Consider the following 25,785-nt stretch of genomic DNA (forward strand, 5'->3'; position numbering starts at 1 on the left):
CTTGCTTCCCATGTCCCCTGTGGGATGACCAGAACACAGGCCAGCACATCTGAGCCTTCATCCAAAGTTCTGTCTCTGACACTCGGTTGCCCTTTTGGTCACCAATGTCCCCAAGCTACAAAGACACAAACAACTCACAGCCCAGGTAGCAGCAGAGGCAAGCACCAGTCTGCTCCCTCCCCCCGCTTTCACCCCCCCTCCCGCCCGCATCAGGACAGACTCAGAGATACACAGAGGGGCGCCCCCACATTCAGGCCAGGTGCAGACAGGTCCTGATGGCGGGTATTTACTTCTGTGTTTACTAGGCACTTAAGTTCAGAGTTTTTCTGAGCTTTCTCTTAATCCAGTTGTTGCCCCTAGAGCCAAGTAGTTGGGCTGGAGCTTGGCTCCACCACCTGCTGGCCTCATGGGCTCTCCTCTCGGTGCCTCAGTTTTTATCTCTGTATAATGGGGACATGCAGCGGCGTTCTAGAGCCGCTCATGCTAGCGAATGAGCGACAATGATCAAATGTTTAGGAATATTATGAGCTGGCTATTAAAAACAGCTGCTATTAAAAATTAATTATGTAAACTTGCAATTAAATACATTACATTTAAAAAACAATAAATACTCAAAACTCATCACTTCCTACTTTTTGCTGCATCAGCTGTTACCCCTGCAGTTCAGGTTGTCTGCGTCCGCTGTGCCTGTGTGAACTGCGTGGACACTGTATAATGGTGTCTGCACCCCTCTTCCCAGCTCCCTTTTAGGGTGTCATGGTAGAGCTTGAAAATGGCCACAAAAACTGGCAACGCCACCAACTTGGTGCTTCTCGGTCCCCCAGGCCTGAGAGACGTTGTTGAACTTGCGCCAGCCCAGCGCTGAGGGGTCTGCCATGAGAGCGGTGCCCATGGAGTGAATGGGTGACCCGAAGCTTGGGAGAAGGCGGGCTGTTCTACGCGGCTGTTGCCATCCCTGTCTGTACGTTGAGGCCACAGCGAGGAACCAGGGTGTGGCGTCTGGGTTGGCAGCAAAGCTAACTGATCTCCTCAACCACGCGGCAGAGAGGGGACCTAAGCTCTTTCTGTTTTTAAAGTGGCAAGAGCCCTTTCAACAGGGGTGCCTTTTGGTTCTCCCTGGGCAAACACACAAACAAACTAACACAGTGCGGAGCGCTAGGCCCTGGGAAGAGAGGCCTGGGCCAGGTGTGTGAGGGAGCTGCGAGGGGCAGAGGAGGGAGAGGCGGGCAGACGCAGCGCTGAGGACAGTACCTTTCTCTTCCTGAAGGCCCCCTTGGCGCCCGGGACGGCTTCACACACGCGGCTGATGGCTTCCCTGCGAGGACAGGGAGAGAGCGTTCACATGGCGGCCAGGCCCGCCCAGCCCAGCCCTGCAGGTGCCCCAGAGGACGGCCCTGCCCCTCGGGCCCCCGTGCTGTCGCGGGGCTTGCCTCCTAATGTGCGATGCACAGTCGATGCGCTCGTTGCTTTAGTTTCTGTTTGTTTTTATGTTGGGTTCAGGTTCCGTGTCAGGGACGCGGTTCCTGCAATGGACTCTCCCGGGGGTTGCGCTCATGGGGACGGCCCGGGGCCCACTGCTACCAAGCGCTGCCACCAAGCAAGGGCCTCCAAGTGAGTCAGAAGGGACTCGAGGACACGCGGTCCTCGGAGTGTCCCTCCCCTCCCCGTGACAAGACAGAGACCCGCAGATGTCCTGAATCCTTCGCAGCAGCAGCAGCAGCGTAGGGTGGGAGAGAGAGGCAAGAGGCTAATCGGTTAACAGCCTCGGGCCAAACCAGCAAAAGCGCTCACATTCCTGAATGTGCTGAAACTTTGGGTCAACCTTGGTGACTATTCGGCTCTTATCTAGCGAGAACGGCGATGACCAAACTCCACCGCACCCGCCCACACCCATCCAGAGGACTCTGCGCCCCACTTCCTTTCTCCCGCCCCCTTTATCTGTAGCCAAAGTAAGTTCTTTCCAAATAAGTGGCATCTCCCTCTCCACACTCACTGTATATGAGACCCACGAATCCCAGGACACACACGCTCATCTTCCCGGCCACCCGCCGCTGGTGGCTCAGGCTGCTTGCTCCAGGACCTGGTCCTTTTTCTGGCTAGAATACAGCTCAGCAAACCCTTTATTTCAGAAAAACTTTTATCCCCCATGTTTTTTATTTAGCAACAGCTCTGTAGTTAGTAAATCATATAATCTGAAGGGGTTTGAAGGAGAGGAACTCCAGGGGTATACAAATGAGCCAGAAATGAGGTTCCGTGCAGGTCAGTGCCATGGAGCAGGCATTTATGGAGCAGCTCCCATGTGCCAGGCACTGTCCTGAAGGAGTCAGTGAGTGTCCTAGGTCCTGGGGGGAGGGGCCTGACAGGAGGACAGGCTGCAGGGGGTCTGACCCCAGGGCCGCATGGGGCAGAAGCAGAGGGGAAAGTGCACAAGTGAGCCCAGAAGGAGGCAGCTACAGACCGCATGCTGGAGGTGGGGCCTCAGGCCAGGAGGATGTGGCTGCGTAGCCACTTGAGAGCAAACAAAGCTGAACGTTGTGACTCAGCCTCAGAGATAATGATGGGAGATCTGCTGACGTCAGGAGCCAGAGAGAGGCTGGTGAGCCTCCCAGCTCCCACGTGAGGAAGGACAAATTAGTCAGAGAACCCTGGACAAGGTACACGACGGGATCGGAGACGCGCTGAATGGTGGAGAAGACAGTGGGTCCTCAGAAACATCCACAAGCTTCTCAGCTGAGCACTTCTTGGAACTATTTTCTCTCATCTGGAAACAGAATTGCCATCACAATGCATTGCTTTTAAGAGAAATACAGCCTTGTCAAATTAGGTAAGAGACCACGAAGATAAGCTTCACATTTGCCATTGAATTTATTGTAGAGAGTCGAGAAAGAAGTGCGATTCTAAAAGGTCAGAGACCATGAAATTGTAGACAATGAATCACCATGACTCGCAAAAAGTTCATTTAAAATAAATAAATGACTTGGATGTTTATATGTACTCATTTATTTATTAATAATATTCTTGCTGTGGTTCCATCAAAATGACCATCCTCAGTACTTTCTAAAAGCACATTCCTATTGAAAGCCAAGCAGTCTCTCTTAAACAACTACACGAACCCCAGCATCTACATTGTACCTGTTTCGTTTTTTTAAAACTGGATGTGTCCCTGCACTGTACTTGGTACATTAAGTGATATATGTAGCTAAACAAAGCAGCTGATTCTCTGCTGGCCCCAGCAGCTGGAAACGCATTTTATGGTGGAAAGTCTTCCATAGTCATTTCTTAAATTCCCCCAGCAGGCATCGGATTTCCTTTTCACCCACAGACCTGGAGGTACGAGGGGGAAGCCAGTTGGATGACAGCTAAGCTGTGCTGTAGGTCCACTCTAGTGAGGCCACGCAGAGCTTGCGCTGCTAATGTGTCTGGGAGAGGGAGGTGGAACAGTGAGCGTTAAGAATAGGGTTGTGGGGAAGACACTGCAAACGATGAGCATGTTCTAGCAACAAGCCCCCCACAGGGCAGGCAAGCACTTCAGGGCAGAGTTAGAGACTCAATCTTTTGTCTTTAAAATGTGCAGCATGAGAAATTCCAGAAAGTTCTCAGAGCTCATGGACTCAGGAAAGTCCTAGGATCCCCTTGAGGGGCAGCCTTCAGAAGCCCCAAAGAGGTTTGCAAATCAAGCTGCTTTTCAGAAAAATGTCCTCCTTTCTTCTCATTGGCATAAATTTCTTACTAATGTTCATATGATAGTATGTGTGTGTGATTCTCATTTTAATCAGGCTGATGGTATCTATTTCTATTTGAAATAGAAATGTGACATGACTATTATAATTGCAATACTTAGGCCAGCTGGTGTGGCTCAGGGGTTGAGCACTGACCAATGAACCAGGAAGTCACAGTTTGATTCCCAGTCAGGGCACATGCCTCCTGAGGAAGGTCAATAGAGATAGGTTTCTCTCTCTTTCTCTCTCTCCCTTCCTCTCTGAAATCAATAAAAATATTTTTTAAAGTAATTGCAATAGTTACATGAATGAAATTAGTAACTTAACTCCAAGGTCTAATTTTAAATGTCACAATTCTCATCGTCCCTCCTTACTGTTTAGTGCTCTGCATTTTGGTGAGCATTCTATTTCAATTTGTTCATTTAGCAATAACTATTTAGCTTTGTGTCCTTCCATTTAATCCCAATGTGAGTCTCAGGTAGCAATTTTGCCCTGTTTTTAATAATAGAGATTGCTTCTTAGCATTCTGTTCAGTGCATTCCCATTTCGGTAAGCCAAACCATGAGCTCAGAGCAAGGTAATAGGAAAATGAAACATTTGGCACCTTCACGGTTATCTGGAAGTAATCCCAAATGCTGAGCCCACTTTCTCATAACATCAACATCTTCCTCTATTCAGCCAAAATTCTCACCATTACAGCCAGTACCGTTCACCTTTCATAACTTTCTCATTGGAATGTAGGATTTTTGAACTGGAATCTTTCAAGTCGTAGCATCATCTTTCTCCCTAATCATCCATCTCACTCCTACCAACCTGATCTACACACACACACACACACACACACACACAAACACACACACACTTTACAGACTCAAGCTATTAAAAAAGAACATCTGGGTGATTTCTGCACTCATGGGATTGGAGTGAGTAGGGGAGGGGCAACAAACAGACACATAGAACAGCAAACTGCGATCAACTTTATGAACAAAGAGGAGAGATACACGTAGTGAAGAGGATCAGAACAGTCACCCTCAAATAGGCCTCTTTGGCATAAAGATTATTTTAAGCTGAAGGCAACTGAGAAGAAGCAGACTCCGGAAAAGCCCTCTGTCCTCTTCTATTTGCCTAAAAGCAGGACATGCATTTGTAAAGGCGGGCCCCGCCCTTCACTCCCAGGAAGAACAGAAGTTAGTCACTGGAGACAACTCCAGCCCTGACCAGCCCTGAGACCAGCAGAGGGATCTGCCTGAGAAGCCTACTAGCCCTCAGCTTCCATTAGTTCCTGCATAGCAGGAGCTTACCCTCCCACAGCTGCTGCCCCGAGCTCCCAAACTCCCTTCCTCCGTCCTGTCTCTTCTGAATGGATTGACTGCTCTTTGGTTAAGATGGTTTAGAAGCCTAAGTTCTAAACACTTTTGTAGCTGCTCATCACCGAGTTTCCCTGCCTGCAAGGGCACGGCATGCATTATGCATTAATCCATCGTTTGTCTTTCTCTTACTCATCTGCCTTTTGTCTGATTTGCAGAGCCTAAGCCAGAAAACCTAGGAGGGCAAAGCAAAAATGTCTTTCCTCCCCAACAGTAATAAATGTGGTGATGCCTGTCAGGAGGGGGAAGAGTTGCCCAGGGAGGGACATTTGAGTGGCTGGGCAGCTACCCAAGGGAAACAAGTGGGTTCCCATCTTGTGCCTTATATGCAAATAAATTACACATAGATCACAAATTTAATTTATTTGTAATGAAACTGCAAAAGTACTAAATGAAAACTAGGAGGACATTTTTTAAATCTTTGAGTGAAAAAAGCCTACACTAAAATTCCTGTTTCTCAGCCAAGTATCAGGACTCTGCACTGGTGAGGAGGTGATTCGGCGCAGTCTCCATGGGGGCAGATTGGTCAAATCCGAGCAAAATGAAAAATGCACAGCCCTGGGGCCAGCAGCTCTGCCTCCTGCACACCCTCTAAGTGCACCTGCAAATGAACCTGCGATGCGTGCGCACCTCTACTGACTGCAGCAAGTGTCCAGCTGACCTGACGGGGAGCGACCAGTGTCCATCATATCACAGGCCATTTCTAGACATGACGGCCCCTCCACAAAATGGACCACCAGCTCCGTGATGTTTATGATGCCCTCCGCCCTCTCCACTCCCCTCCACACCAGCTCTAATTCCCACTAGCTGCCCCTGCAAACTCACCAACAGCCTCCACGGCACCAAATAAATGGGCCATCTCTGTCCCCTGTCCCCGCTCCCATCATGGCTTCCTGGCCCCAGGCGCCTCTGCTGTCCTCTGCCCTCCGGCCGCCCTCGGCCAGTGCCTGGCCCTCTCTGTGGCTCGGCCTCTAAACTGTGGAGAGTCCCAGCTAATCCTGTCCATTCCCTTTCAGACCAGGAAACGTCCTCAGCCACTGACAACCTTCTCCATTTTCCTGTGTTCAGTGTAGATGCTCCATCCCCCCTTCGGAGCAGCTGGGCAGGAGCCTGCAGGGGCCCAAGAAGCGAGGGCCTCCCACCCTCTGGCTGCAGCTGCTGACACTTTGCCGGGGGTGGGGGTGGGGTGCCCAGGGAGAAGTCGGGGCACAGGCAGGACACCTCCAGCCGGGGCTGGCCCTCTGGCCAGAGCTGAGGTTGGCAGCGACTTCTCTCACAGGCATTCTCCTTGCTTCTTTGAAGACCCGCCCCCTGCAGATTCGGGGGGGCCTATGCCACACATCTTCTCCCTCGCAGTGCCCACCTTTGGGGGAGCCCCAGCCTGTAGCTGCTGACACAGCCCCAATCTCCAGCAGAAAGCCCTCCTGGGGCCCAATGGGCTCCTGGCCCACACAGGCTGCCCCTGCCCCTAGCATCTTTGCCTGGCTGTGGGCAGGAGGCAATTTCTCCACAAACACATCCACTTCTGCTTCAGACTTCACTTCAATGCCTGTGTGAGAGCATCGGGCCACTGGGCCCCCGGCCCTGGGTGACATGCCAAAGTGTGGGCGATCTCCTGAACACCCCACTCTGTCTGAGTTGGGGGTAGGGATCACAGGCACAGGACTCTCACCTAAGACATCCCCTCCACAACTACCAGCCTCCTCCTGTTACACCTTCCCTGCTGGACAATAACAGCAACATAGATGTCCACAGCCCTCGTGCCTCCCAGCCCTGGGCGCCCGGATAACGCTCAGAGCTGTGGAGCCAGGCCTCCAGGGACCTCTGTCCCATTTCACCCTGTGGTGACCTCCATCACCTCCCAGCCGGGGGAGGTGTCTGACCTCAAAAGGCCCACTTGTCTTTATCCCCCAGAATACCAGGATTTTATAGACAATGCCCACACCCCACTGACACCCCGACTTCATTGTCAGTGTCACGGTCACCAACACATGCAGTCTCAGTGTCACAGTCACCCAGGGCACCATCACATGCAGTCTCAGGGTCACAGCCACCGTCACACATAGCCTCAGTGTCACAGTCACCCAGTCCACCACCACACCCAGCCTCAGTGTCACAGCCACCATCACATGCAGTCTCAGTGTCACAGCCACCGTCACAACACAGCCTCAATGTCACAGACACCATCACACACAGCCTCAATGTCGCAGTCACACATGGTACCATCACACCCAGCCTCAATGTCACAGTCACCCAGGCCACAATCTCACACAGCCTCAGTGTCACAGTCACCCAGTCCACCACCACACACAGCTTCAGTGTCACAGTCACCCAGTCCACCACCACACACAGCCTCAGTGTCACAGTCACCCAGTCCACCACCACACACAGCCTCAGTGTTACAATCACCCAGGCCACGATCTCACACAGCCTCAATGTCACTGTCACCCAGTCCACCGTGACACACAGCCTCAGTGTCACAGTCACCCAGTAAACCACCACACACAGTCTCAGTGTCACAGTCACCCAGTTCACCACCACACCCAGCCTCAGTGTCACAGCCACCATCACATGCAGTCTCAGTGTCACAGCCACCGTCACAACACAGCCTCAATGTCACAGACACCATCACACACAGCCTCAATGTCGCAGTCACACATGGTACCATCACACCCAGCCTCAGTGTCACAGTCACCCAGGCCACGATCTCACACAGCCTCAGTGTCACAGTCACCCAGTCCACCACCACACACAGCTTCAGTGTCACAGTCACCCAGTCCACCACCACACACAGCCTCAGTGTCACAGTCACCCAGTCCACCACCACACACAGCCTCAGTGTTACAATCACCCAGGCCACGATCTCACACAGCCTCAATGTCACTGTCACCCAGTCCACCGTGACACACAGCCTCAGTGTCACAGTCACCCAGTAAACCACCACACACAGTCTCAGTGTCACAGTCACCCAGTTCACCACCACACCCAGCCTCAGTGTCACAGCCACCATCACATGCAGTCTCAGTGTCACAGCCACCGTCACAACACAGCCTCAATGTCACAGACACCATCACACACAGCCTCAATGTCGCAGTCACACATGGTACCATCACACCCAGCCTCAGTGTCACAGTCACCCAGGCCACGATCTCACACAGCCTCAGTGTCACAGTCACCCAGTCCACCACCACACACAGCCTCAGTGTCACAGCCACCGTTACACGCAGCCTCAATGTCACAGTCACCATCACACACAGCCTCAGTGTCACAGTCACCCAGTCCACCACCACACACAGCCGAAGTGTCACAGTCACCTAGTCCACCATCACACCCAGCCTCAGTGTTACAGTCACGCAGGCCACGATCTCACACAGCCTCAATGTCACTGTCAGCCAGTCCACCGTGACACACAGCCTCAGTTACACAGTCACCCAGTAAACCACCACACACAGTCTCAGTGTCACAGTCACCCAGGCCAAGATCTCTGACAGCCTCAATGTCACTGTCACCCAGTCCACCGTGACACACAGCGTCAGTGTCACAGTCACCCAGTAAACCACCACACACAGTCTCAGTGTCACAGTAACCCAGTCCACCGTGACACAGCCTCAGTGTCACATTCACCCAGTCCACCACCACACACAGCCTCAGTGTCACAGTCACCCAGTCCACAGTCACACAGAGCCTGTGTCAAAGTCACCCCGTCCACCACCACACACAGCCTCAGTGTCACAGTCACCCCGTCCACCACCACACACAGTCTCAGTGTCACAGTCACCCAGTCCACCCTCACACACAGCCTCAGTGTCACAGTCACCCGTCCACCACTGCACGCAGCCTCAGTGTCACTGTCACCCAGTCCACAGTCACACACAGCCTGTGTCACAGTCACCCCGTCCACCACCACACACAGCCTCAGTGTCACAGTCACCCCGTCCACCAACACACACAGTCTCAGTGTCACAGTCACCCAGTCCACCACCACACACAGCCTCAGTGTCACAGTCACCCAGTCCACCGTCACACACAGCCTCAATCACAGTCACCCAATCCACCACCACACACAGCCTCCTGTCACAGTCACCCAGTCCACCGTCACACACAGCCTCAGTGTCACAGTCACCCCGTCCACCACCACACACAGCCTCAGTGTCACTGTCACCCAGTCTACCATCACACCCAGCCTCAGTGTTACAGTCAGGCAGGCCATGATCTCACACAGCCTCAATGTCACTGTCAGCCAGTCCACCATGACACACAGCCTCAGTTACACAGTCACCCAGTAAACCACCACACACAGTCTCAGTGTCACAGTAACCCAGTCCACTGTGACAAACAGCCTGAGTGTCACAGTCACCCAGTCCACCACCACCACACAGCCTCAGTGTCACATTCACCCGTCCACCACTGCACGCAGCCTCAGTGTCACTGTCACCCAGTCCACAGTCACACACAGCCTGTGTCACAGTCACCCCGTCCACCACCACACACAGCCTCAGTGTCACAGTCACCCCGTCCACCACCACACACAGTCTCAGTGTCACAGTCACCCAGTCCACCACCACACACAGCCTCAGTGTCACAGTCACCCAGTCCACCGTCACACACAGCCTCAATCACAGTCACCCAATCCACCACCACACACAGCCTCCTGTCACAGTCACCCAGTCCACCGTCACACACAGCCTCAGTGTCACAGTCACCCCGTCCACCACCACACACAGTCTCAGTGTCACAGTAACCCAGTCCACTGTGACAAACAGCCTGTCACAGTCACCCAGTCCACCACCACACACAGCCTCAGTGTCACAGTCACCCGTCCACCACTGCACGCAGCCTCAGTGTCACTGTCACCCAGTCCACAGTCACACACAGCCTGTGTCACAGTCACCCCGTCCACCACCACACACAGCCTCAGTGTCACAGTCACCCAGTCCACCACCACACACAGCCTCAGTGTCACAGTCACCCCGTCCACCACCACACACAGTCTCAGTGTCACAGTCACCCAGTCCACCACCACACACAGCCTCAGTGTCACAGTCACCCAGTCCACCGTCACACACAGCCTCAATCACAGTCACCCAATCCACCACCACACACAGCCTCCTGTCACAGTCACCCAGTCCACCCTCACACACAGCCTCAGTGTCACAGTCACCCCGTCCACCACCACACACAGCCTCAGTGTCACTGTCACCCAGTCTACCATCACACCCAGCCTCAGTGTTACAGTCAGGCAGGCCATGATCTCACACAGCCTCAATGTCACTGTCAGCCAGTCCACCATGACACACAGCCTCAGTTACACAGTCACCCAGTAAACCACCACACACAGTCTCAGTGTCACAGTCACCCAGGCCACGATCTCTGACAGCCTCAGTGTCACAGTCACCCAGTAAACCACCACACACAGTCTCAGTGTCACAGTAACCCAGTCCACTGTGACAAACAGCCTGAGTGTCACAGTCACCCAGTCCACCACCACACACAGCCTCAGTGTCACAGTCACCCGTCCACCACTGCACGCAGCCTCAGTGTCACTGTCACCCAGTCCACAGTCACACACAGCCTGTGTCACAGTCACCCCGTCCACCACCACACACAGCCTCAGTGTCACAGTCACCCAGTCCACCCTCACACACAGCCGCAGTGTCACAGTCACCCCATCCACCACCACACACAGCTTCCTGTCACAGTCACCCAGTCCACCGTCACACACAGCCTCAGTGTCACAGTCACCCAGGCCTCCATCACACACAGCCTCAGTGTCACCGTCACCCAGTCCACCACCACACACAGTCTCAGTGTCACAGTCACCCAGTCCACCGTCACTCACAGCCTCAGTGTCACAGTCACCCAGTCCACCATCACACACAGCCTCAGTGTCACAGTCACCCAGTCCACCGTCACACACAGCCTCAGTGTCTGCAACATGCCCCCAGACACACAGACACAGTCGGTGTCAAGGAATACTGGTTGATTATTATACAGTATCATATACGTTCATTAAAAAAAAAAACAGTAAGAAACTGGAAGATATTCCCTATGCACGCTGAGCCCAGCCTGTGGGTCAGCAAGCATACCTGTGTTATGGGATCTCTGCGAGAAACTGAAATGAGATCCTCTCTGACTCCACAGAGCTCCCAGCATTCTTAGTGCTTGGCATTGGAAACGCGAAATCACCACCCAAGTTTTCATCCTCAATATTCCAAGCAACAAGCACACACCTGCCATCAGAACTGAAAAGGGTCCTTAATTAATGGAGGCATATGAACTGGATAGATTATATACAATTACATCCATATGGATGTGAGAGACTTCTCTACGTTTACATGTGGGCTCATATAAACAGAGAGAGAGTCAGAGGCAGGGGGAGAAAGAGAATGGGAAGTCTTGGGAGCTAATTCTGGCTCCAGACACGATACATGTTCACATTGACCATCATCTAATTCGTTTACAGACATATGGTCCCAAGAAACATATGGTCTCTAGAAAATTATAGGAAAATAAGCAGATTCATGTGTGAACATAAGCCGTTGAAAAGCCCACTTTTGGATTTGTATTAACAGCTTTTTTGTATTCTTATGTGCAAGAGACTGTGCTAAGAGGCTGCCAGGATGACCCTGGCCCCTCACAGCCATCGGGTTCCTGCAACGCACCCCCGGCCACACACACAGACACATGGTTCCAGACATGCTCGCTGCTAGCACAAACCTCAGCAAGTCAGAGTTGAAGCCAGAGTTAAAACTAACTGTCCTGTTTCCAATCAAGGAGGATTGGAGAGAGGCGAGCACAGGGAAGGGCTGTCAGTCAGACAGACGCCGAGGAAGAAGAGCGCCTGCAGCAGGTGTTGCTCTGCGCTCAGCCTGACTTAGTGCAAAACTCAGGCCCTGGGGAACTGCATGGAGCCCAGGCTCTGGGGGCCCCTCAGGAGCTCCCCCTTCAGGGCTGCTGGCGGGGTACTGGGGGTCACCAGGAGGTGCCCCGGAGCCCAGCAGTCAGAGGAGGGGCAGGGGAGCCAGGGGTCCACTTGACTGGTCCAGAAATGTCCTCCCTGTCACCATGTCATTGACAGTAAGACACTGCAGATTATTATATAAACTAACCCTATAAGACGAGCAACGTCGAATACAGGACCCCAAAGTGCACACTCCTAGAAATAAATGGTCCGTGGACACAAGGGGTTGTTTCTTCAAAAATGTGTTTACTATCCGGCAACGAGCTGCAACACTGTCTGTCAGAAGGGCAGCGTCAGGCTGCTGGAACAAACAGAAGTCGCCCCGCAAGGAGGGAGCAGAGCAGGCAGCATTCCTGAGGCTGGGCCACGGTGGGTGCAGCTGGACAGTCCAACGCGGGACAGCAGCCTGAGGGCGGGCAGAGGTGGAGGCGGAGGCGGAGGCGCAGGTCCTGCATGAAGTGCCTTCTGCGCGAACAGCTGCAAGGCAAGAGAGAAGGTGATTCCTGCTGGTTGCCATGCTGCTTCTGAGCTTCCTGGGGGCTGTGGGCAGTGCTTACTGAGCCAGGACAGAGTGTTCCCCGCCCCCCCCACCCCCCACCCCCCCACCCCCCCACCCCCCACCCCCCCACCCCCCCACCCCCAGTTAGTGAGCTGCTCTGTCTGCAGCACTTGCGGGAGGCCCTTCTCAGCCCTCAGGCCTGACCCACTGCCCCTGCGTATGGGCTTCTGTGGGATGTGAAAGCAGAGTCGCTCCGACTGAGTTTGGGGAGGAGAAAGGGCAAGAGGGAAGCATCAGAAGTCACTGATGCGCCTGCGAAGAGCGCGCTCAGGTGGGTGCTGTGAGGAAAGGTAGCCCTGGAGTTAAGGGCAGTGCCAGAGGGGTCTGGGGAGGTCTCGAGGCTCCTGAGAACAGACTCTGCGCGTAGGAGGGGATCTGCCTCTCTCTCTCTCTCTCTCTCTCTCTCTCTCTCTCTGTCTCTGTCTCTGTCTCTCTCTCTCACACACACACACACACACACACACACACACACACACACACGGTGAGGCACAGTGACCCCCATTGTGAGCCTTCTCCACCCGGGACCCTCCTCTCCCTGCGCCAGCATCCCATCCTGAGTTGTAGGTGCCATTCCTTCCCATTTGGGAAAAACAAACTAAGATCAAAGAAATTAAACTCAGAGAAGGTTCTGAACTCTTTCCAGAATCACACCACATTAGTGGAGTCAAATTAGAATTAGACTCCCAGGCCCAAAGCCATCCAGGCACATGGTGACAAGGGTGCCGACTGCCATCACCCCCGTGAGCAAGGAGACAGTCACCCCGGAAGGAGGGGCCCAGCTGCGGGGTGAGATCTTGCCCCATCACCAAAGCCCATACGATCGGGGGCAGCACGTCCTGCAGGCTGGCCGCCCGGGGCTGCTGGGTGACACCGGGCACAGTTCCAGAGCTGCCGTCACCTCTCACGAGAATGATCCACGCCCCTGCCTGCCTTCAAAATCTGCCCAGCCCCTCATCAGGCCCACACACAGTCCTATAAACACGCTGACGGCTGGGCGCCCAGCGCTGGTGAGAAGGGTTAGGCCTGGCCCATGAGACCAGGATGTCACTCAGATGCTGTGAGGCAGGTGAGCACTTACGGTGTCCTGTCCATTCGCCCTCCTCAGGAGGCACAGGGACACCCATCCGGTTACCAAGACCACAAAGCCAGTGGGGTCAGCCTGGGCCGGCCCTGCCCTTTCTGGGGGCTGAGCGTGTGCCCAGCAGCCCTGACCCTGTGGGCAGGGGGACAGACAAAGAGAAGAGCCAGCTCCACCAGTGGCTCAGTGCCATGCAGCCAGTGAGCACCAGAGGGAGGCCAGCTGAGTGATGGGAGGTTCACGCTGCAGAGTCCTCAGCTAGAGGCGGGATAGTAAGAAGCTAAAGAAATCCCTTGGCGAGTGGAGTGAGGGAAACTGAGACAAAATAATTAAACAAGGCCAGATGATTTGAGTAATTTATAGTCAGCTAATGAATCACAAGGTTTTATCTTCCCTAACCAAGGATACTGAGGAGCAAATGGTTTACACACTCCAAACTGTTCCAGGACAGACCAGCCTGCATTCCAGTCCCTCTTCAATAATGTTCTTTAAAAAGGAAACTAACCTGACCCCTCTATAGGCACATTCCGATGAATCAGCATATTGCAAGACACACCTACAAAGCTAACGAATATTCTGTTAAAACCCTCCCCTGAGACCTCCCCCAGGACTCCTGCTGGCTAAAGAGATAAAAAGCCTCAAGACAAAGGACCCGCCCACGGGGCACTCTCTCTATAGCACCCCACGCCTTTCTCTCTCAGACATGTCTCTCCACTCCCTTTCTCCTAAACTCGAAGGGTCTCCACCAGACTTGCAACCAGGGGAACAGGAGCAGCAGGCAGCGCCAGCCCATCCCAGGCTCACCCCCTGATCCTGTCTCCAAGGCCCCCTTTTTCTCTGACTTCCCAATGAGCTAAAGCAGCCCGCCCAGGCTCACGCTGTCACTGTGACCCTCACTTCCCAGTGAGTCCATGCAGCCCAGGGTGGCTCACTTCTTTCCTACAACATTTCTAAAAAGCCAGAGCAGCCCTGCCTAGCCCCTCTCCTGCTGCTTCTTCGCCTTAAGCCCTCCTTGTTTCACTGTCCCAGCTTTAGTAAACGTCCTCTCGGAATCTCTTGGACTCCAGCTGTGAAATCTTTCCTGCACAAACTCAAGTGCCCACACATTACCGGCCGGCTGAGGCAGACCTGCTCGGGTCAGACTCCATCCAGTAACAAGAGGAAGGCAGGATCTCGGGCCTTCACGGTGCAGGGTCGGAAGGAGCAGTCATCGCCCCTGAGCACACCTGAGCCCTGGTAGTTTGGGCGACTCCACTCAGGCTCCCTCCTGAGTGGACCAGCAGGTACCTGGGGAAAAGGGGCAGCTACTAAGGACAGAAGGGTGACCCAGAGCAGGACCCATAACAGGGAACCAAAGAAACAGGCAAGAGGAACCCCACATGGGTGGGGCACTGGACGCTGGGAGAGATTACATTGTTGAAGTGACATGAGGAAAAAAAGACTGGGAACTAACATGAGGGTTTGGTGATGGAGAGAGACAAGGATCTTTCCCCTCTGACAGCAGCGAGCACGTAGAATGAAGATGGTGGGTTAAGGTGGGAGCCCCATGTGCATCACGGCCAAAACGGGGCAACACCTGGATGCAACGTGACGAGCGGCAGGGCCTGCGTGAAGACAGACTAACATGACAAGGAAGGACACGAGCAAGAGCCGAATGCACAGAAACTCTGCCATGTGCCGCATAGAAAGGCCTAGCACTGTCAAACGTCAGTTCTCCCAAAAGCGTTAAATTAATTGGATAACTGTAATCCTAAGGAGATCTTTTTGCACTGAGTACTACGTTATTAGAAAACAAAGAAAGTTCAAAACTTGTGAAGAAATGTTTTTGAACAAGAAAAAGCACCTGTTTGCAACACGGCCCAGACCAGAAGCCGCAGCTAACGCCACAGGAGCAGACCCGCCAGGCTCTCAGGCCACGAGGGCCACGTGCACAGGGACCTCGCAGTGGGTGAGGTGGCTCTCTTGTTACATGTGAAAAGAACCCAAAATCAGAAGTAAAGTAAATAAAAATATTAGAAAATCATTAGTTTAATCTCAGAGTGAGGGAGAAATTCAAGACAAGTCATAAAGGAACCACTGACAGATTTACTCTAATAAAAAAATGTAATTGTATTGTAAAATATTTTAGCACATATCAAATAAGCAAAAACTCCCGCAGATTGATAAGAAAATAAGGAAAGCCCAATAGAAAAATGGGCAGGTGATGCAAACAGGTAATTCATTAAAAGGAATGACATCAGCCACAAAACTATGTTACCAGGTGCCACCTTCCTGGTGCACAAATCCTCGGAGGAAAACCACAGCAACATTGTTCTGTCCATAAAATTAGCTAAAATGAACGACATTAGGCCCAGTGCGGCAAGGCTGTGAGGAAGGCAGTGTCGCCACTCACTCAAACAGGGCGAGCGTGGGAGGCCGCCCGCAGCAGCCCGCTGGGCAGAGCCGCCAAGGCTCCCAGGCGCGTTCATGCTGTGCGAGTCCTTCCCACCGAGGGCTTGAGAGCCACCTGTGCACATCCCGCAACGGGGGCTGCACACGGCCTTCGTCCTCCCAAAGCTCCACACGGGAGCACAGTGGCCGTGTGTCCCCGCAGCACAGCTCAGCCCAGCAAAACAAAACAAAAATGGGGACAGTTGGCTAAATTATCATATAGCCGTATGGCTTGCAGCTATAAAAATTAAAAAGCTAGACCCCGATCTACTAATCTGTTCACAAAGAGGTCACATGGGGAGGTAGTGGGTGTGGTGGCATTCCTGGTTTAACAAAAAGAGAGGGAGTTCTATGTGTGTGCTGTGTATGGTGTTTGGTATATGGTGTGTGTGTGTGTGTGTGTGTGTGTGTGTGTGTGGTATATGTGTGGTGTGTGTGTTGTGCAGAGTGTTTGGTATATAGTGTGTGTGTGTGTGTGTGTGTGTGTGTGTGGTATACGTGGTGTGTGTATGTGTGGTGTGTGTGTTGTGCAGAGTGTTTGGTATATAGTGTGTGTGTGTGTGTGTGTGTGTGTGTGGTATACGTGGTGTGTGTATGTGTGGTGTGTGTGTTGTGCAGAGTGTTTGGTATATAGTGTGTGTGTGTGTGTGTGGTATATGTGGTGTGTGTGCATGTATTGTGTAATGTGTGTGTGTGTGTGTGTGTGTGTGTGTGTGTGGTATACGTGGTGTGTGTATGTGTGGTGTGTGTGTTGTGCAGAGTGTTTGGTATATAGTGTGTGTGTGTGTGTGTGTGTGTGTGTGTGTGTGGTATATGTGGTGTGTGTGCATGTATTGTGTAATGTGTGTGTGTGTGTGTGTGTGTGTGTGTGTGTGTGTGTGTATAAATGCTAAAAAAGACGTGGTACCTGTTCCCTCACTTCAAATCATTGTGACTGAACCAGGGAGAAGCTTTATCTTTTCTTTCTATATTCTATGTTGTTTGACTTGTCTGTTGTTTTAATTAAATTTTTACAAAGAAAAAATAGAACAAAAAGTTAGTGCAAGTTGTCACCCGCGCCAGTAATCATCCCTGTTGTACGCTGAGGGGCACTGCCAGCAGACACGCACCGGAACTCGTTTCTCTGCGCGGGCTGGTTGGCGCGTGGGTGTTTCTGGGGTCTCCCGTGAATACTGCTGCTGTGAACTTTGACAGGCTGGGACATAGTTTTTACTGCTGGACTATCTGGAACATTTATATTTAACTTTACTTTAAAAAGCTGTCCAGCTGTTTTCCAAAGTTCTGTGCCACTGCGCAGCCCTCCTGGCGAAGACCCGCACGCCATGGTGACCTTCAAGCACGTGCTGACCCCAAGGCCTCCTTCTGTAGGCGTCTGTTTCCGTGAAATCCTAGAAAAGGCCAAACTATGGTGCCAGAAAGGACCGTGGTTGCCCGGGACAGATCTGAGGACCGCTGTGTCCTGTGAAAGACACAGGGAATTGGGGGGATGGGAGGCGTATAGAAATATTCTGTCTTCTTTGTGGTGGCAATTAAATGACGGCATACAATTGCCACCAGTCGTCACACTGTACACCTAAAACGCGCGTCCTGTGCATGTAACAGACCTCGCTGAAGCTGGGAAAATGTATAGGTCACGCGCACAAAACCTCTGTAATCAAACAGGAAACAGCCTCCCTCTGACCCATCACGCCCACGAGAGAGCCGCACACCACACCGCGCGGAGCTCCGTGGTGTCGGCACCCTGGGCGCCACTCAGCAGTGCGGAGGGCAGGCTCCTGGACGGGGAGCAGCGGAGGGACTGCGCAGGCCCGACCCTGAGGGAGAGGAACTGACGGCACAGGGTGCGTTCTGTCCTCCCGCTGTGAGCGTGTGAGGTGGCTGCTGGCTTGGGAGGGCACAGGGGGGCACCTGTCCTCCCGCTGTGAGCGTGTGAGGTGGCTGCTGGCTTGGGAGGGCACAGGGGGCCACCTGTCCTCCCGCTGTGAGCGTGTGAGGTGGCTGCTGGCTTGGGAGGGCACAGGGGGCCACCTGTCCTCCCGCTGTGAGCGTGTGAGGTGGCTGCTGGCTTGGGAGGGCACAGGGGGCCACCTGTCCTCCCGCTGTGAGCGTGTGAGGTGGCTGCTGGCTTGGGAGGGCACAGGGGGCCACCTGGGGCCTGGAGCTGCCCCCTCTGGTGTGCATGTGTGCGATCCCAGCGAGCTGCGCGCTGGAGACCTGTCACTCCCCAGGGGTGTCAGACCTCAACAAACTCACCTGAAAACACAAAAACAAGAGCCACAGCTAAGCCAGAAAGCCAGCCAGCAGGAGGCAGGGGCATCTGTCTGTCATTACGAGCCATTGAGCCGTTGTGACTTCTGAAGCTGGACAAAAGCGGACGAGCATGACCTGGGGACAGGAATGTGGTGTGTTTAAGGAGAGACTAGTGGGGGAAGGTTGCTGGGCAAATGAAATTCTTAGGGGTCTGAGGTGAGAGTGAGCCCTGTGGTGAGAAGCCCTGGGAAGGACCGAGTTGGGATGGGAGGAAGGCTGGGCCCACCAGGCATTTCCCAGGAGAGCGCACACCATTTGAAGACGTTGGCTCTGCGGGTGAGCTGGCGGGTCATTGCCGAGGCAGGAAGACTGAGGCAGGAAGACCGTAAGGGGAGTAAGGGCCACAGCGAATGTTCACGGAGTGCTTGCTGAGTTCCTGGCCCTGCTCCATGACTTTTCGGCAGTTCATCTTTTCTAGGGTAGGAATCATTATGATGCCATTTTAGTGTTCAAACTAGAGGTTCAGGAGCCTGTCGGAGGCCACAGAGCTCGGAGGTGAGGGTGGGGAGTGGGTCTAGTTTGCAGCATACAGTCCTGTGTGCTGAAAGAAGGACAAGCTCAGACTGGAACCCAGCATTAAAGCCACAGGGGAACCCCCCCCCCCCCCAAGGAAGTCATGTGTGAACTCACATTCAAAGGGACCTTGGGATAAAAAAGCAAAGCACAACGCAAGTGCAAGTGGTCGTTCCTGTTAGCAGCAAGGAGACAGCATCTCGCTCATGCCCGGGGCTGTTAAAGGACGGCCAATATGTTTTTAAAGGGCGCTGTAGGCGAGGCTGGGGGAAACGAGAACCCCTGCGCACTGCTGGCGGGAATGTGAAATGTGCAGATGCTTGGGAAACGGCGCAGCGGTCCCTCGGAAAAGGAAAAGCGAGAACCACCCTCTGACCCAGCAACGCCCCAGGATCTGGAAGAGAGAAGGTGGAACAACCGGTGTCCTAGCCCAGCGGGATGGACAAATGAAATGCGGCTGCGCACGCACAACAGGACAGCCTGGGGAACGGAGGGGCTCCTGGCAGGCCCGGGATGCGCCTGGAGGGATCCGGCTAAATGACATGAGCCAGTCACAAAAGTCCAATATTTCTGATTCCTCTTTCCCGGAACAACCCAATTCACAGGCCGCAGATCGGCGGGGGGGAGGGGGCCGGAGCGCGGCGGGGGAGCCGCAGCCGGGGGTGGGGGTGGGGGTGGGGGGAGCCCGTGTTTAAGGAGACAGAGTTTCAGTTGGGAAGATAAACAATTCTGGGGATAGAGGGTGCCGATGGCTGCACGACAAGGTACTATCACTGAACTGTACACTTAAAAATAGTTAAAATGGTAAATGTTATGTATATTTTACCACAATAAAAAAGTAGCAATGAAGTAGAAGCCAAATCATAATTTAAGAAAAACCATCCATCGCTGCCCGCGCCCCTCACCCACGCTGCACACTCAGGCCCGCAGCAGCCTGCACCCCACACCCACGCTGCACACTCAGGCCCGCAGCAGCCTGCACCCCACACCCACGCTGCACACTCAGGCCCGCAGCAGCCTGCACCCCACACCCACGCTGCACACTCAGGCCCGCAGCAGCCTGCACCCCACACCCACGCTGCACACTCAGGCCCGCAGCAGCCTGCACCCCACACCCACGCTGCACACTCAGGCCCGCAGCAGCCTGCACCCCACACCCACGCTGCGCAGTCAGGCCCGCAGCAGCCTGCACCCCCCACACCCACGCTGTGCAGTCAGGCCCCGCCCCCCACACCCACGCTGCGCAGTCAGGCCCGCAGCAGCCTGCACCCCCCACACCCATGCTGCACACTCAGGCCCGCAGCAGCCTGCGGGTGTCTCCCCACAGCTGAACCACCGGACCACCCCCCGACTCACACGGCCTTTCATCTCTCCCTTTATTCTGAGAATAATGAACCCTACAGTAGTCCCTGTCAAATGAATCATTTTTCGCTGCATTATTATGCCCCATGACAGAATCCCTGCCTGAGGCTATAAATAACTGAGCCAGGGCCTTCAAACCTGGATGACAATATGATTCTCATGGGACCTCCCCAGCACAACCTGCGCTCTGCAGTTATTAAAAGGCTTTGTGGGCGTCTAGCCACATGCCAGGAAGCCCGCCTCAGAGGTAAACAAGCCACAGCTAAGAAATAAAAAGTAACATATTTAGGGCGCATGCATTCCAGAGGACCCGCTCAGCTCTACCGCATGCACGCAGGTTCCAGAGGAGTCGGAGCCGCATGCACGCAGGTTCCAGACAGAGGACCCGCTCTGCCCTGCCGCGTGCACGTACGTTCCAGAGGCTCCCCTCTGCCGTGTGCACTAATGTTGACTACAGATGAGACTCACATTCAGATAACAATGAGAATTTAGCCGAACATAATAATGCTGCCTGCTGGTAAGTGGGCAGGAGATGACTCCCACCCCTGCGGTCCAGACACTGTGAGCCCTCCCCAATCCCCCCCGGCGAGGTCTGTGCCTGACTCGTCTCCCGCCAGGTGGGAAGACCCCGTTCACTTCCTGTGAGATTAATAGGCTGCAGGGGAGTGGCCTAGAGATAATATACGCACATAACATTAAATCAATATATGAATCTGATTACTTAACATTACATTTAAGAACAAATGGAGGACCCAAAACTTTGCATAAAGTGTGATGGCAAATATGTGAAAAATTAAGGGAAAACCTCCCATCTTTGTTTGTACTTTGTTTTCTAGACTTTCTCTAGTGGGCATTCCATTTGGCTTTCACAGTGACGTGGAATTCCGTCTTCAGGCGTGTAGATCGGTGCGGAGCAGCGGTGCTAACCCAGGGACATGGGGAAGTCTGCAGACAGTTTTGGCCCTCACATGCTGCAGGGGCCCTCTGGGGGGCAGAGATTAGGGGGCTGCTGAAGGCCCTAAGATACACAGAACAGCCCCCACAACAAAGCGAGACCCAGCCCAAGTGCCAATGACGGCCAGGCTGAGGAACCCAGAGCGAGAGACTTTTTTTGTCTCCCATCCAGGACCCATCCGCAGCCCCCAGCCACCAGCAGTAACAGTTGTAGGTGTCCCCCAGGAGCAGCCCATGGATGCTCCATTTACACAAGGGAAAGGTGTCTAAGGAAGGTGGGCTCAGTTTAAAATTGCTGAAGTGCCTGCCCACCCCCCAGTACATACTGAGGGAGCACTAGCCTTCAGGCTGCAGTGCCAACACCCCACCCCACCGCCAGTGGCCTCCGGCCGTCCTGCAGATCCTGAGGGGTCCAGGAGCAGCCGAGGACAGAGGCAGCAGGGAGGGTTTGCTGGCACTGCAGACGCCCCTCGTAGGATCTGAAAACCAACCCCCCGGGAGCCACCTGCCTGCCGCCTTCCTGGGGGAGAATGGAGGTGGGACAAGGGGTCTGGCAGTCACCTATGCAAGGCTGGTCCTGCTAGAGTCGGGCCTGAGGAAGTGACTGCTTGCTGAAACAGAAGAGGGCACGAGAGGAGTGAGCAGAGCCTCACAGGAGGCCCAGGTGCTCCCGGCTAGGGCATAGGTGAGGCCAGGGCTCACGGGGGGGGGGGGGGGGGGGGGGGGCGCGCTGCAGGGACCCTGGATCCTGAGGGGATGCCACAGAGAAAGGACCCCAGCAGGCCCAGGGGACCAGCAGGCAACACGGGAAAAAGGGTTCCTTCTCCTGAAACACCACCAGCCACAGACCACACTGCCTAGAGGCAGAGGCAGGGCCTGACTCGCTGTTCAGTGATATGCGTCTCTCTTATCTGATATTTTAGGTATTAGAGCGCATTGAAATAAATTACAGGGACTTCCAGAAAGGCTAATTGAACTTACTTCCCAGTGCTTAAAGGCTTTGTTTCAAAGGGGTTATAAGCTGCTAATCTTAAATGTATCCAATGAGTGTTTTATTTTTCCAGGTTGGAAGTAGTAAATAAAAATGTGACGAGAAAGGTCATTACACTCAAACATGCTACTCACACAGAGGATGCCGAGTCTTCTGAAATGAGTGGCTTCCAGGCTGCTCAGCAGGTGCAGCTGCACCAATGTCCTTAGAAAAGGCCCTCAGGTGGAAAGAAGTGCAAGTTATTTAATATCACTTCTCCACGTGGAGAAGTGCTTTATTATTAGTTCCAGGCTGTCACTATTAGCAATTTGCTTTTTCTGATGCTTCATTTTTAGTCATTTCCCTGGATTCTTGAAAATTTAAGATTTCAACAAACATTGATTGAGCACCTAATGTGTGCCAGGCCACAAGCTCCATGCAGGACTCATCCAAGGGCTGCCTGTCACCCTCGTGGGCCTGAGATGCCGCACAGAGGGCTCTCAAGGAAACGCAAACCCAAGTTTGCCAGACAACTTGGCTCAACACCTCCTGCATAGACGCTCTGGGATTCATTGTCATTGTAATTTGCATCTCTCTGATGATCATGGCTTGGAGCATGTTTTCATTGTCTCTTGGCCATCTGGATGTCCACTTTGGAGAAGTGTCTATTTAGGTCCTTTGCCCATTTTTTAATTGGATTGTTTGTCTTCCTTTCGTTAAGTTGTATGAGATCCTTATATATTTTGGAAATTAACCGTTTATTAAACATATCATTGCCAAATATGTTCTCCCATGCAGTGGGCTCCCTTTTTGTTTTTTGATAGGTTTTGTCTGTTTGTTTTTTGCTGTACAGAATCTTTTTATTTTGATGTAGTCTCATTTTTTCATTTCTCCTTAGTTTCCTTTGCCCTAGATGAATCTGTAAACATATTGCTACAAGAGATGTCTGACATTCTAAGATTTTTATGGTTCCCCAACTTACATTTAAGTCTTTTATCAGGTTTGAGTTTATTCTTGTGTATGGTATGTTGGTGATCTAGTTTCATTTTTTGCATGTACTTGTCCAATTTTCCCAACACCATTTAAAGGCTTTGTTTCAAAGAGACTCTCTTGACTCCATTGCATGTCCTAGCCTCCTTTGTCAAATATTAATTGAGTGTAATGGCTTGGGTCAATTTCTAGGGTCTTTGTTCTATTTCATTGATCTATATGCCTGTTCTTGTGCCAGTACCAGGCTATTTTGAGTACAGTGGCTTTGTAGTATAAGTGATATCTGGTATTGTGATTCCTCCAACTGTTCTTCTTTCTCAAGATTGCTGCGGCTATTCGGGGTCTTTTGTGGGTCCATATAAATTTTTGAGTATTTGTTCTAGGTCTGTGAAATATGCTGTTGGTATTTTAATAGGGATTGCATTGAATCTGTAGGTTGCTTTGGGCCATATGGACATTTTAAGGATGTTAATTCTACCAATCCATGAGCACGGTATAGTCTTTCACTTGTTTATATCTTCCTCTATCTCATTTTTTCAACATCCTGTAGTTTTCCAAGTACACGCCTTTTACCTCCTTGGTTAAGTTTATTCCTAAGAATCTTAATTTTTTTTTGTTGCAATAGTAAATGGGATTGTTTTCTTAGTTTCTCTTTCTGAGAATTCATTATTGGTGTATAAAAAAGCCACCGATTTCTGGGTGTTTATTTTGTATCCTGCTACATTGCCAAATTCATTTATTAAATATAGTAGGTTTTCGGTGGAGTTTAGGGTTTTCTATGTACAATATTATGTCATTTGTGAATAATGAGAGTTTTACTTCCTCCTTTCCAATTTGGATGCCTTTCATTTCTTCTTCTTGTCTGATCTCTGTGGCTAGGAGATCAGACAGATCTTAGCTATTGTAGATGGTGCTGCTATGAACACAGGGGTCCACACATTCTTTCTAGTTGGTGTTCCGGATTTCTTAGGATATATTCCTAGAAGTGAAATCACTGGGTCAAATGGCAGTTCCATATTTCATTTTTTGAGGAAACTCCATACTATTTTCCATACTAAATAAGAGTGGTGAAAGCAGGCATCCCTGTCTTGTTCCTGTTCTTAGGGCAAATGGTTTTAATTTTTGCCTATTGATGATGACATTCACTATAGGTTTGTCATATATGACCTTTACCATGTTGAGATATGCTCCCTATATTCCCACTTTGCTGAGGTTTTTCATTAAAAATAAAGGGTGTTGGATGATGTCTAATGCTTTTTCTGTATCTATTGATATGAAAATCTGATTTTTTTGTCTTTCAATTTGTTTATATGATATACCACGTATACTGATTTGCAAATATTGTACCAGCCTTGCATCCCTAGAATAAAACCCACTTGGTTGTGGTGTATTATCTTTTTAATATGTTGCTGGATCCGATATATTAACATTTTGTTGAGGATTTTAGCATCTATGGTCATCAGGGATATTGGCCTGTAATTCTCTTTCTTTGTAGTTTCTTTATCCCAGAAGCCAATTCCAGCATGTTCAGCAGGGCTGAATCATTTGGAGTGGCAAATGGCATTCCCCAAACCTGAATAGGATACATTAAATTGATATCTTGCTGCCAGACAGCTCAGGGCATCTTAATCTACAGGTTATTGCCTCCTACTGGCCAAACACCTAAACAGCCATAGGCTAATTCTTCCAATCTGACAATGCCTCTGTATACAAAACCCTGACCCTTTGAAATGTATATCTCCACCTTGCCTCAGGACAATTTGTGTTAATAAAAAGCATGGGGTCCTGAGACTAGATCTTAGTTCCTTTTAGCTAAGCTCCTCTGACCCCCAAATGCCTTTCAAAATTATACTTAGTCTCTGGACTCTTTAAGTTATACACAGCCCCTTTTCCAGATTGCTGAACCCTTCTAGATGCCGGAACAAGAACCCTGACATCTTTATCTGGTTTTGGAATTAGGATAATGTTGGCCTTATAAAAAGAGCTTGGAAGTGCTCCTTCCTCTTTGGAAGTTTTGGAATAGTTTGAGTGATATAGGTGTTAGTTCTTCCTTGAATGTTTGGTAAAACTCACCTGTGAAGCCTTCTGTACCAGGAATTTTGTTTGATGGGAGTTTTGATTACTGCTTCTATTTCATCAGTTGTTATTGGCCTATTCAGGTTTTTGGGTTCTTCCTGATTCAGTTTTTGGAGATTGTATTTTTCTAGGAATTTTTCCATTTTATATACATTGTCCAGCTTTTTATATACATTGTCCAGCTTTTTATATACATTGTCCAGTATATAGTTGTTCATGGTATTTTCTTATAATCCTTTGTATTTCTGTGGTGTCAGTGGTTACTTCTCCCCTTTTGTTTCTGATTTTTTTTTATTGATTTTTTACAGAGAGGAAGGGAGAGGGATAGAGAGTTAGAAACATCAATGAAAGAGAAACATCGATCAGCTGCCTCCTGCACATTTCCTACTGGGGATGTGCCCTCAACCAAGGTACATGCCCTTGACCGGAATCGAACCTGGGACCTTTCAGTCCGCAGGCCAACGCTCTATCCACTGAGCCAAACCGGTTAGGGCTG

The 25,785-nt window shown here is 51.7% G+C and overlaps 1 protein-coding gene across 2 annotated transcripts in view; it reads right to left on the reverse strand.

Annotated features, from left to right (window-relative positions):
• The window catches only part of SHC3 (SHC adaptor protein 3), a 147,380-nt gene that overhangs the window by 66,060 nt on the left and 55,535 nt on the right, over positions 1 to 25,785 (reverse strand). For both annotated transcript variants that reach the window (XM_036302406.1, XM_036302405.1), the window contains exon 3: positions 1,252 to 1,315. In XM_036302406.1, coding sequence (XP_036158299.1) covers positions 1,252 to 1,315 — 64 coding nt within the window. The remainder of the gene's footprint in view (positions 1 to 1,251; positions 1,316 to 25,785) is intronic.

This window comes from Myotis myotis, unplaced genomic scaffold (genome assembly GCF_014108235.1).
Source record: "Myotis myotis isolate mMyoMyo1 unplaced genomic scaffold, mMyoMyo1.p scaffold_m19_p_31, whole genome shotgun sequence".
In the NCBI taxonomy this organism is placed as follows: Eukaryota; Metazoa; Chordata; class Mammalia; order Chiroptera; family Vespertilionidae; genus Myotis; species Myotis myotis.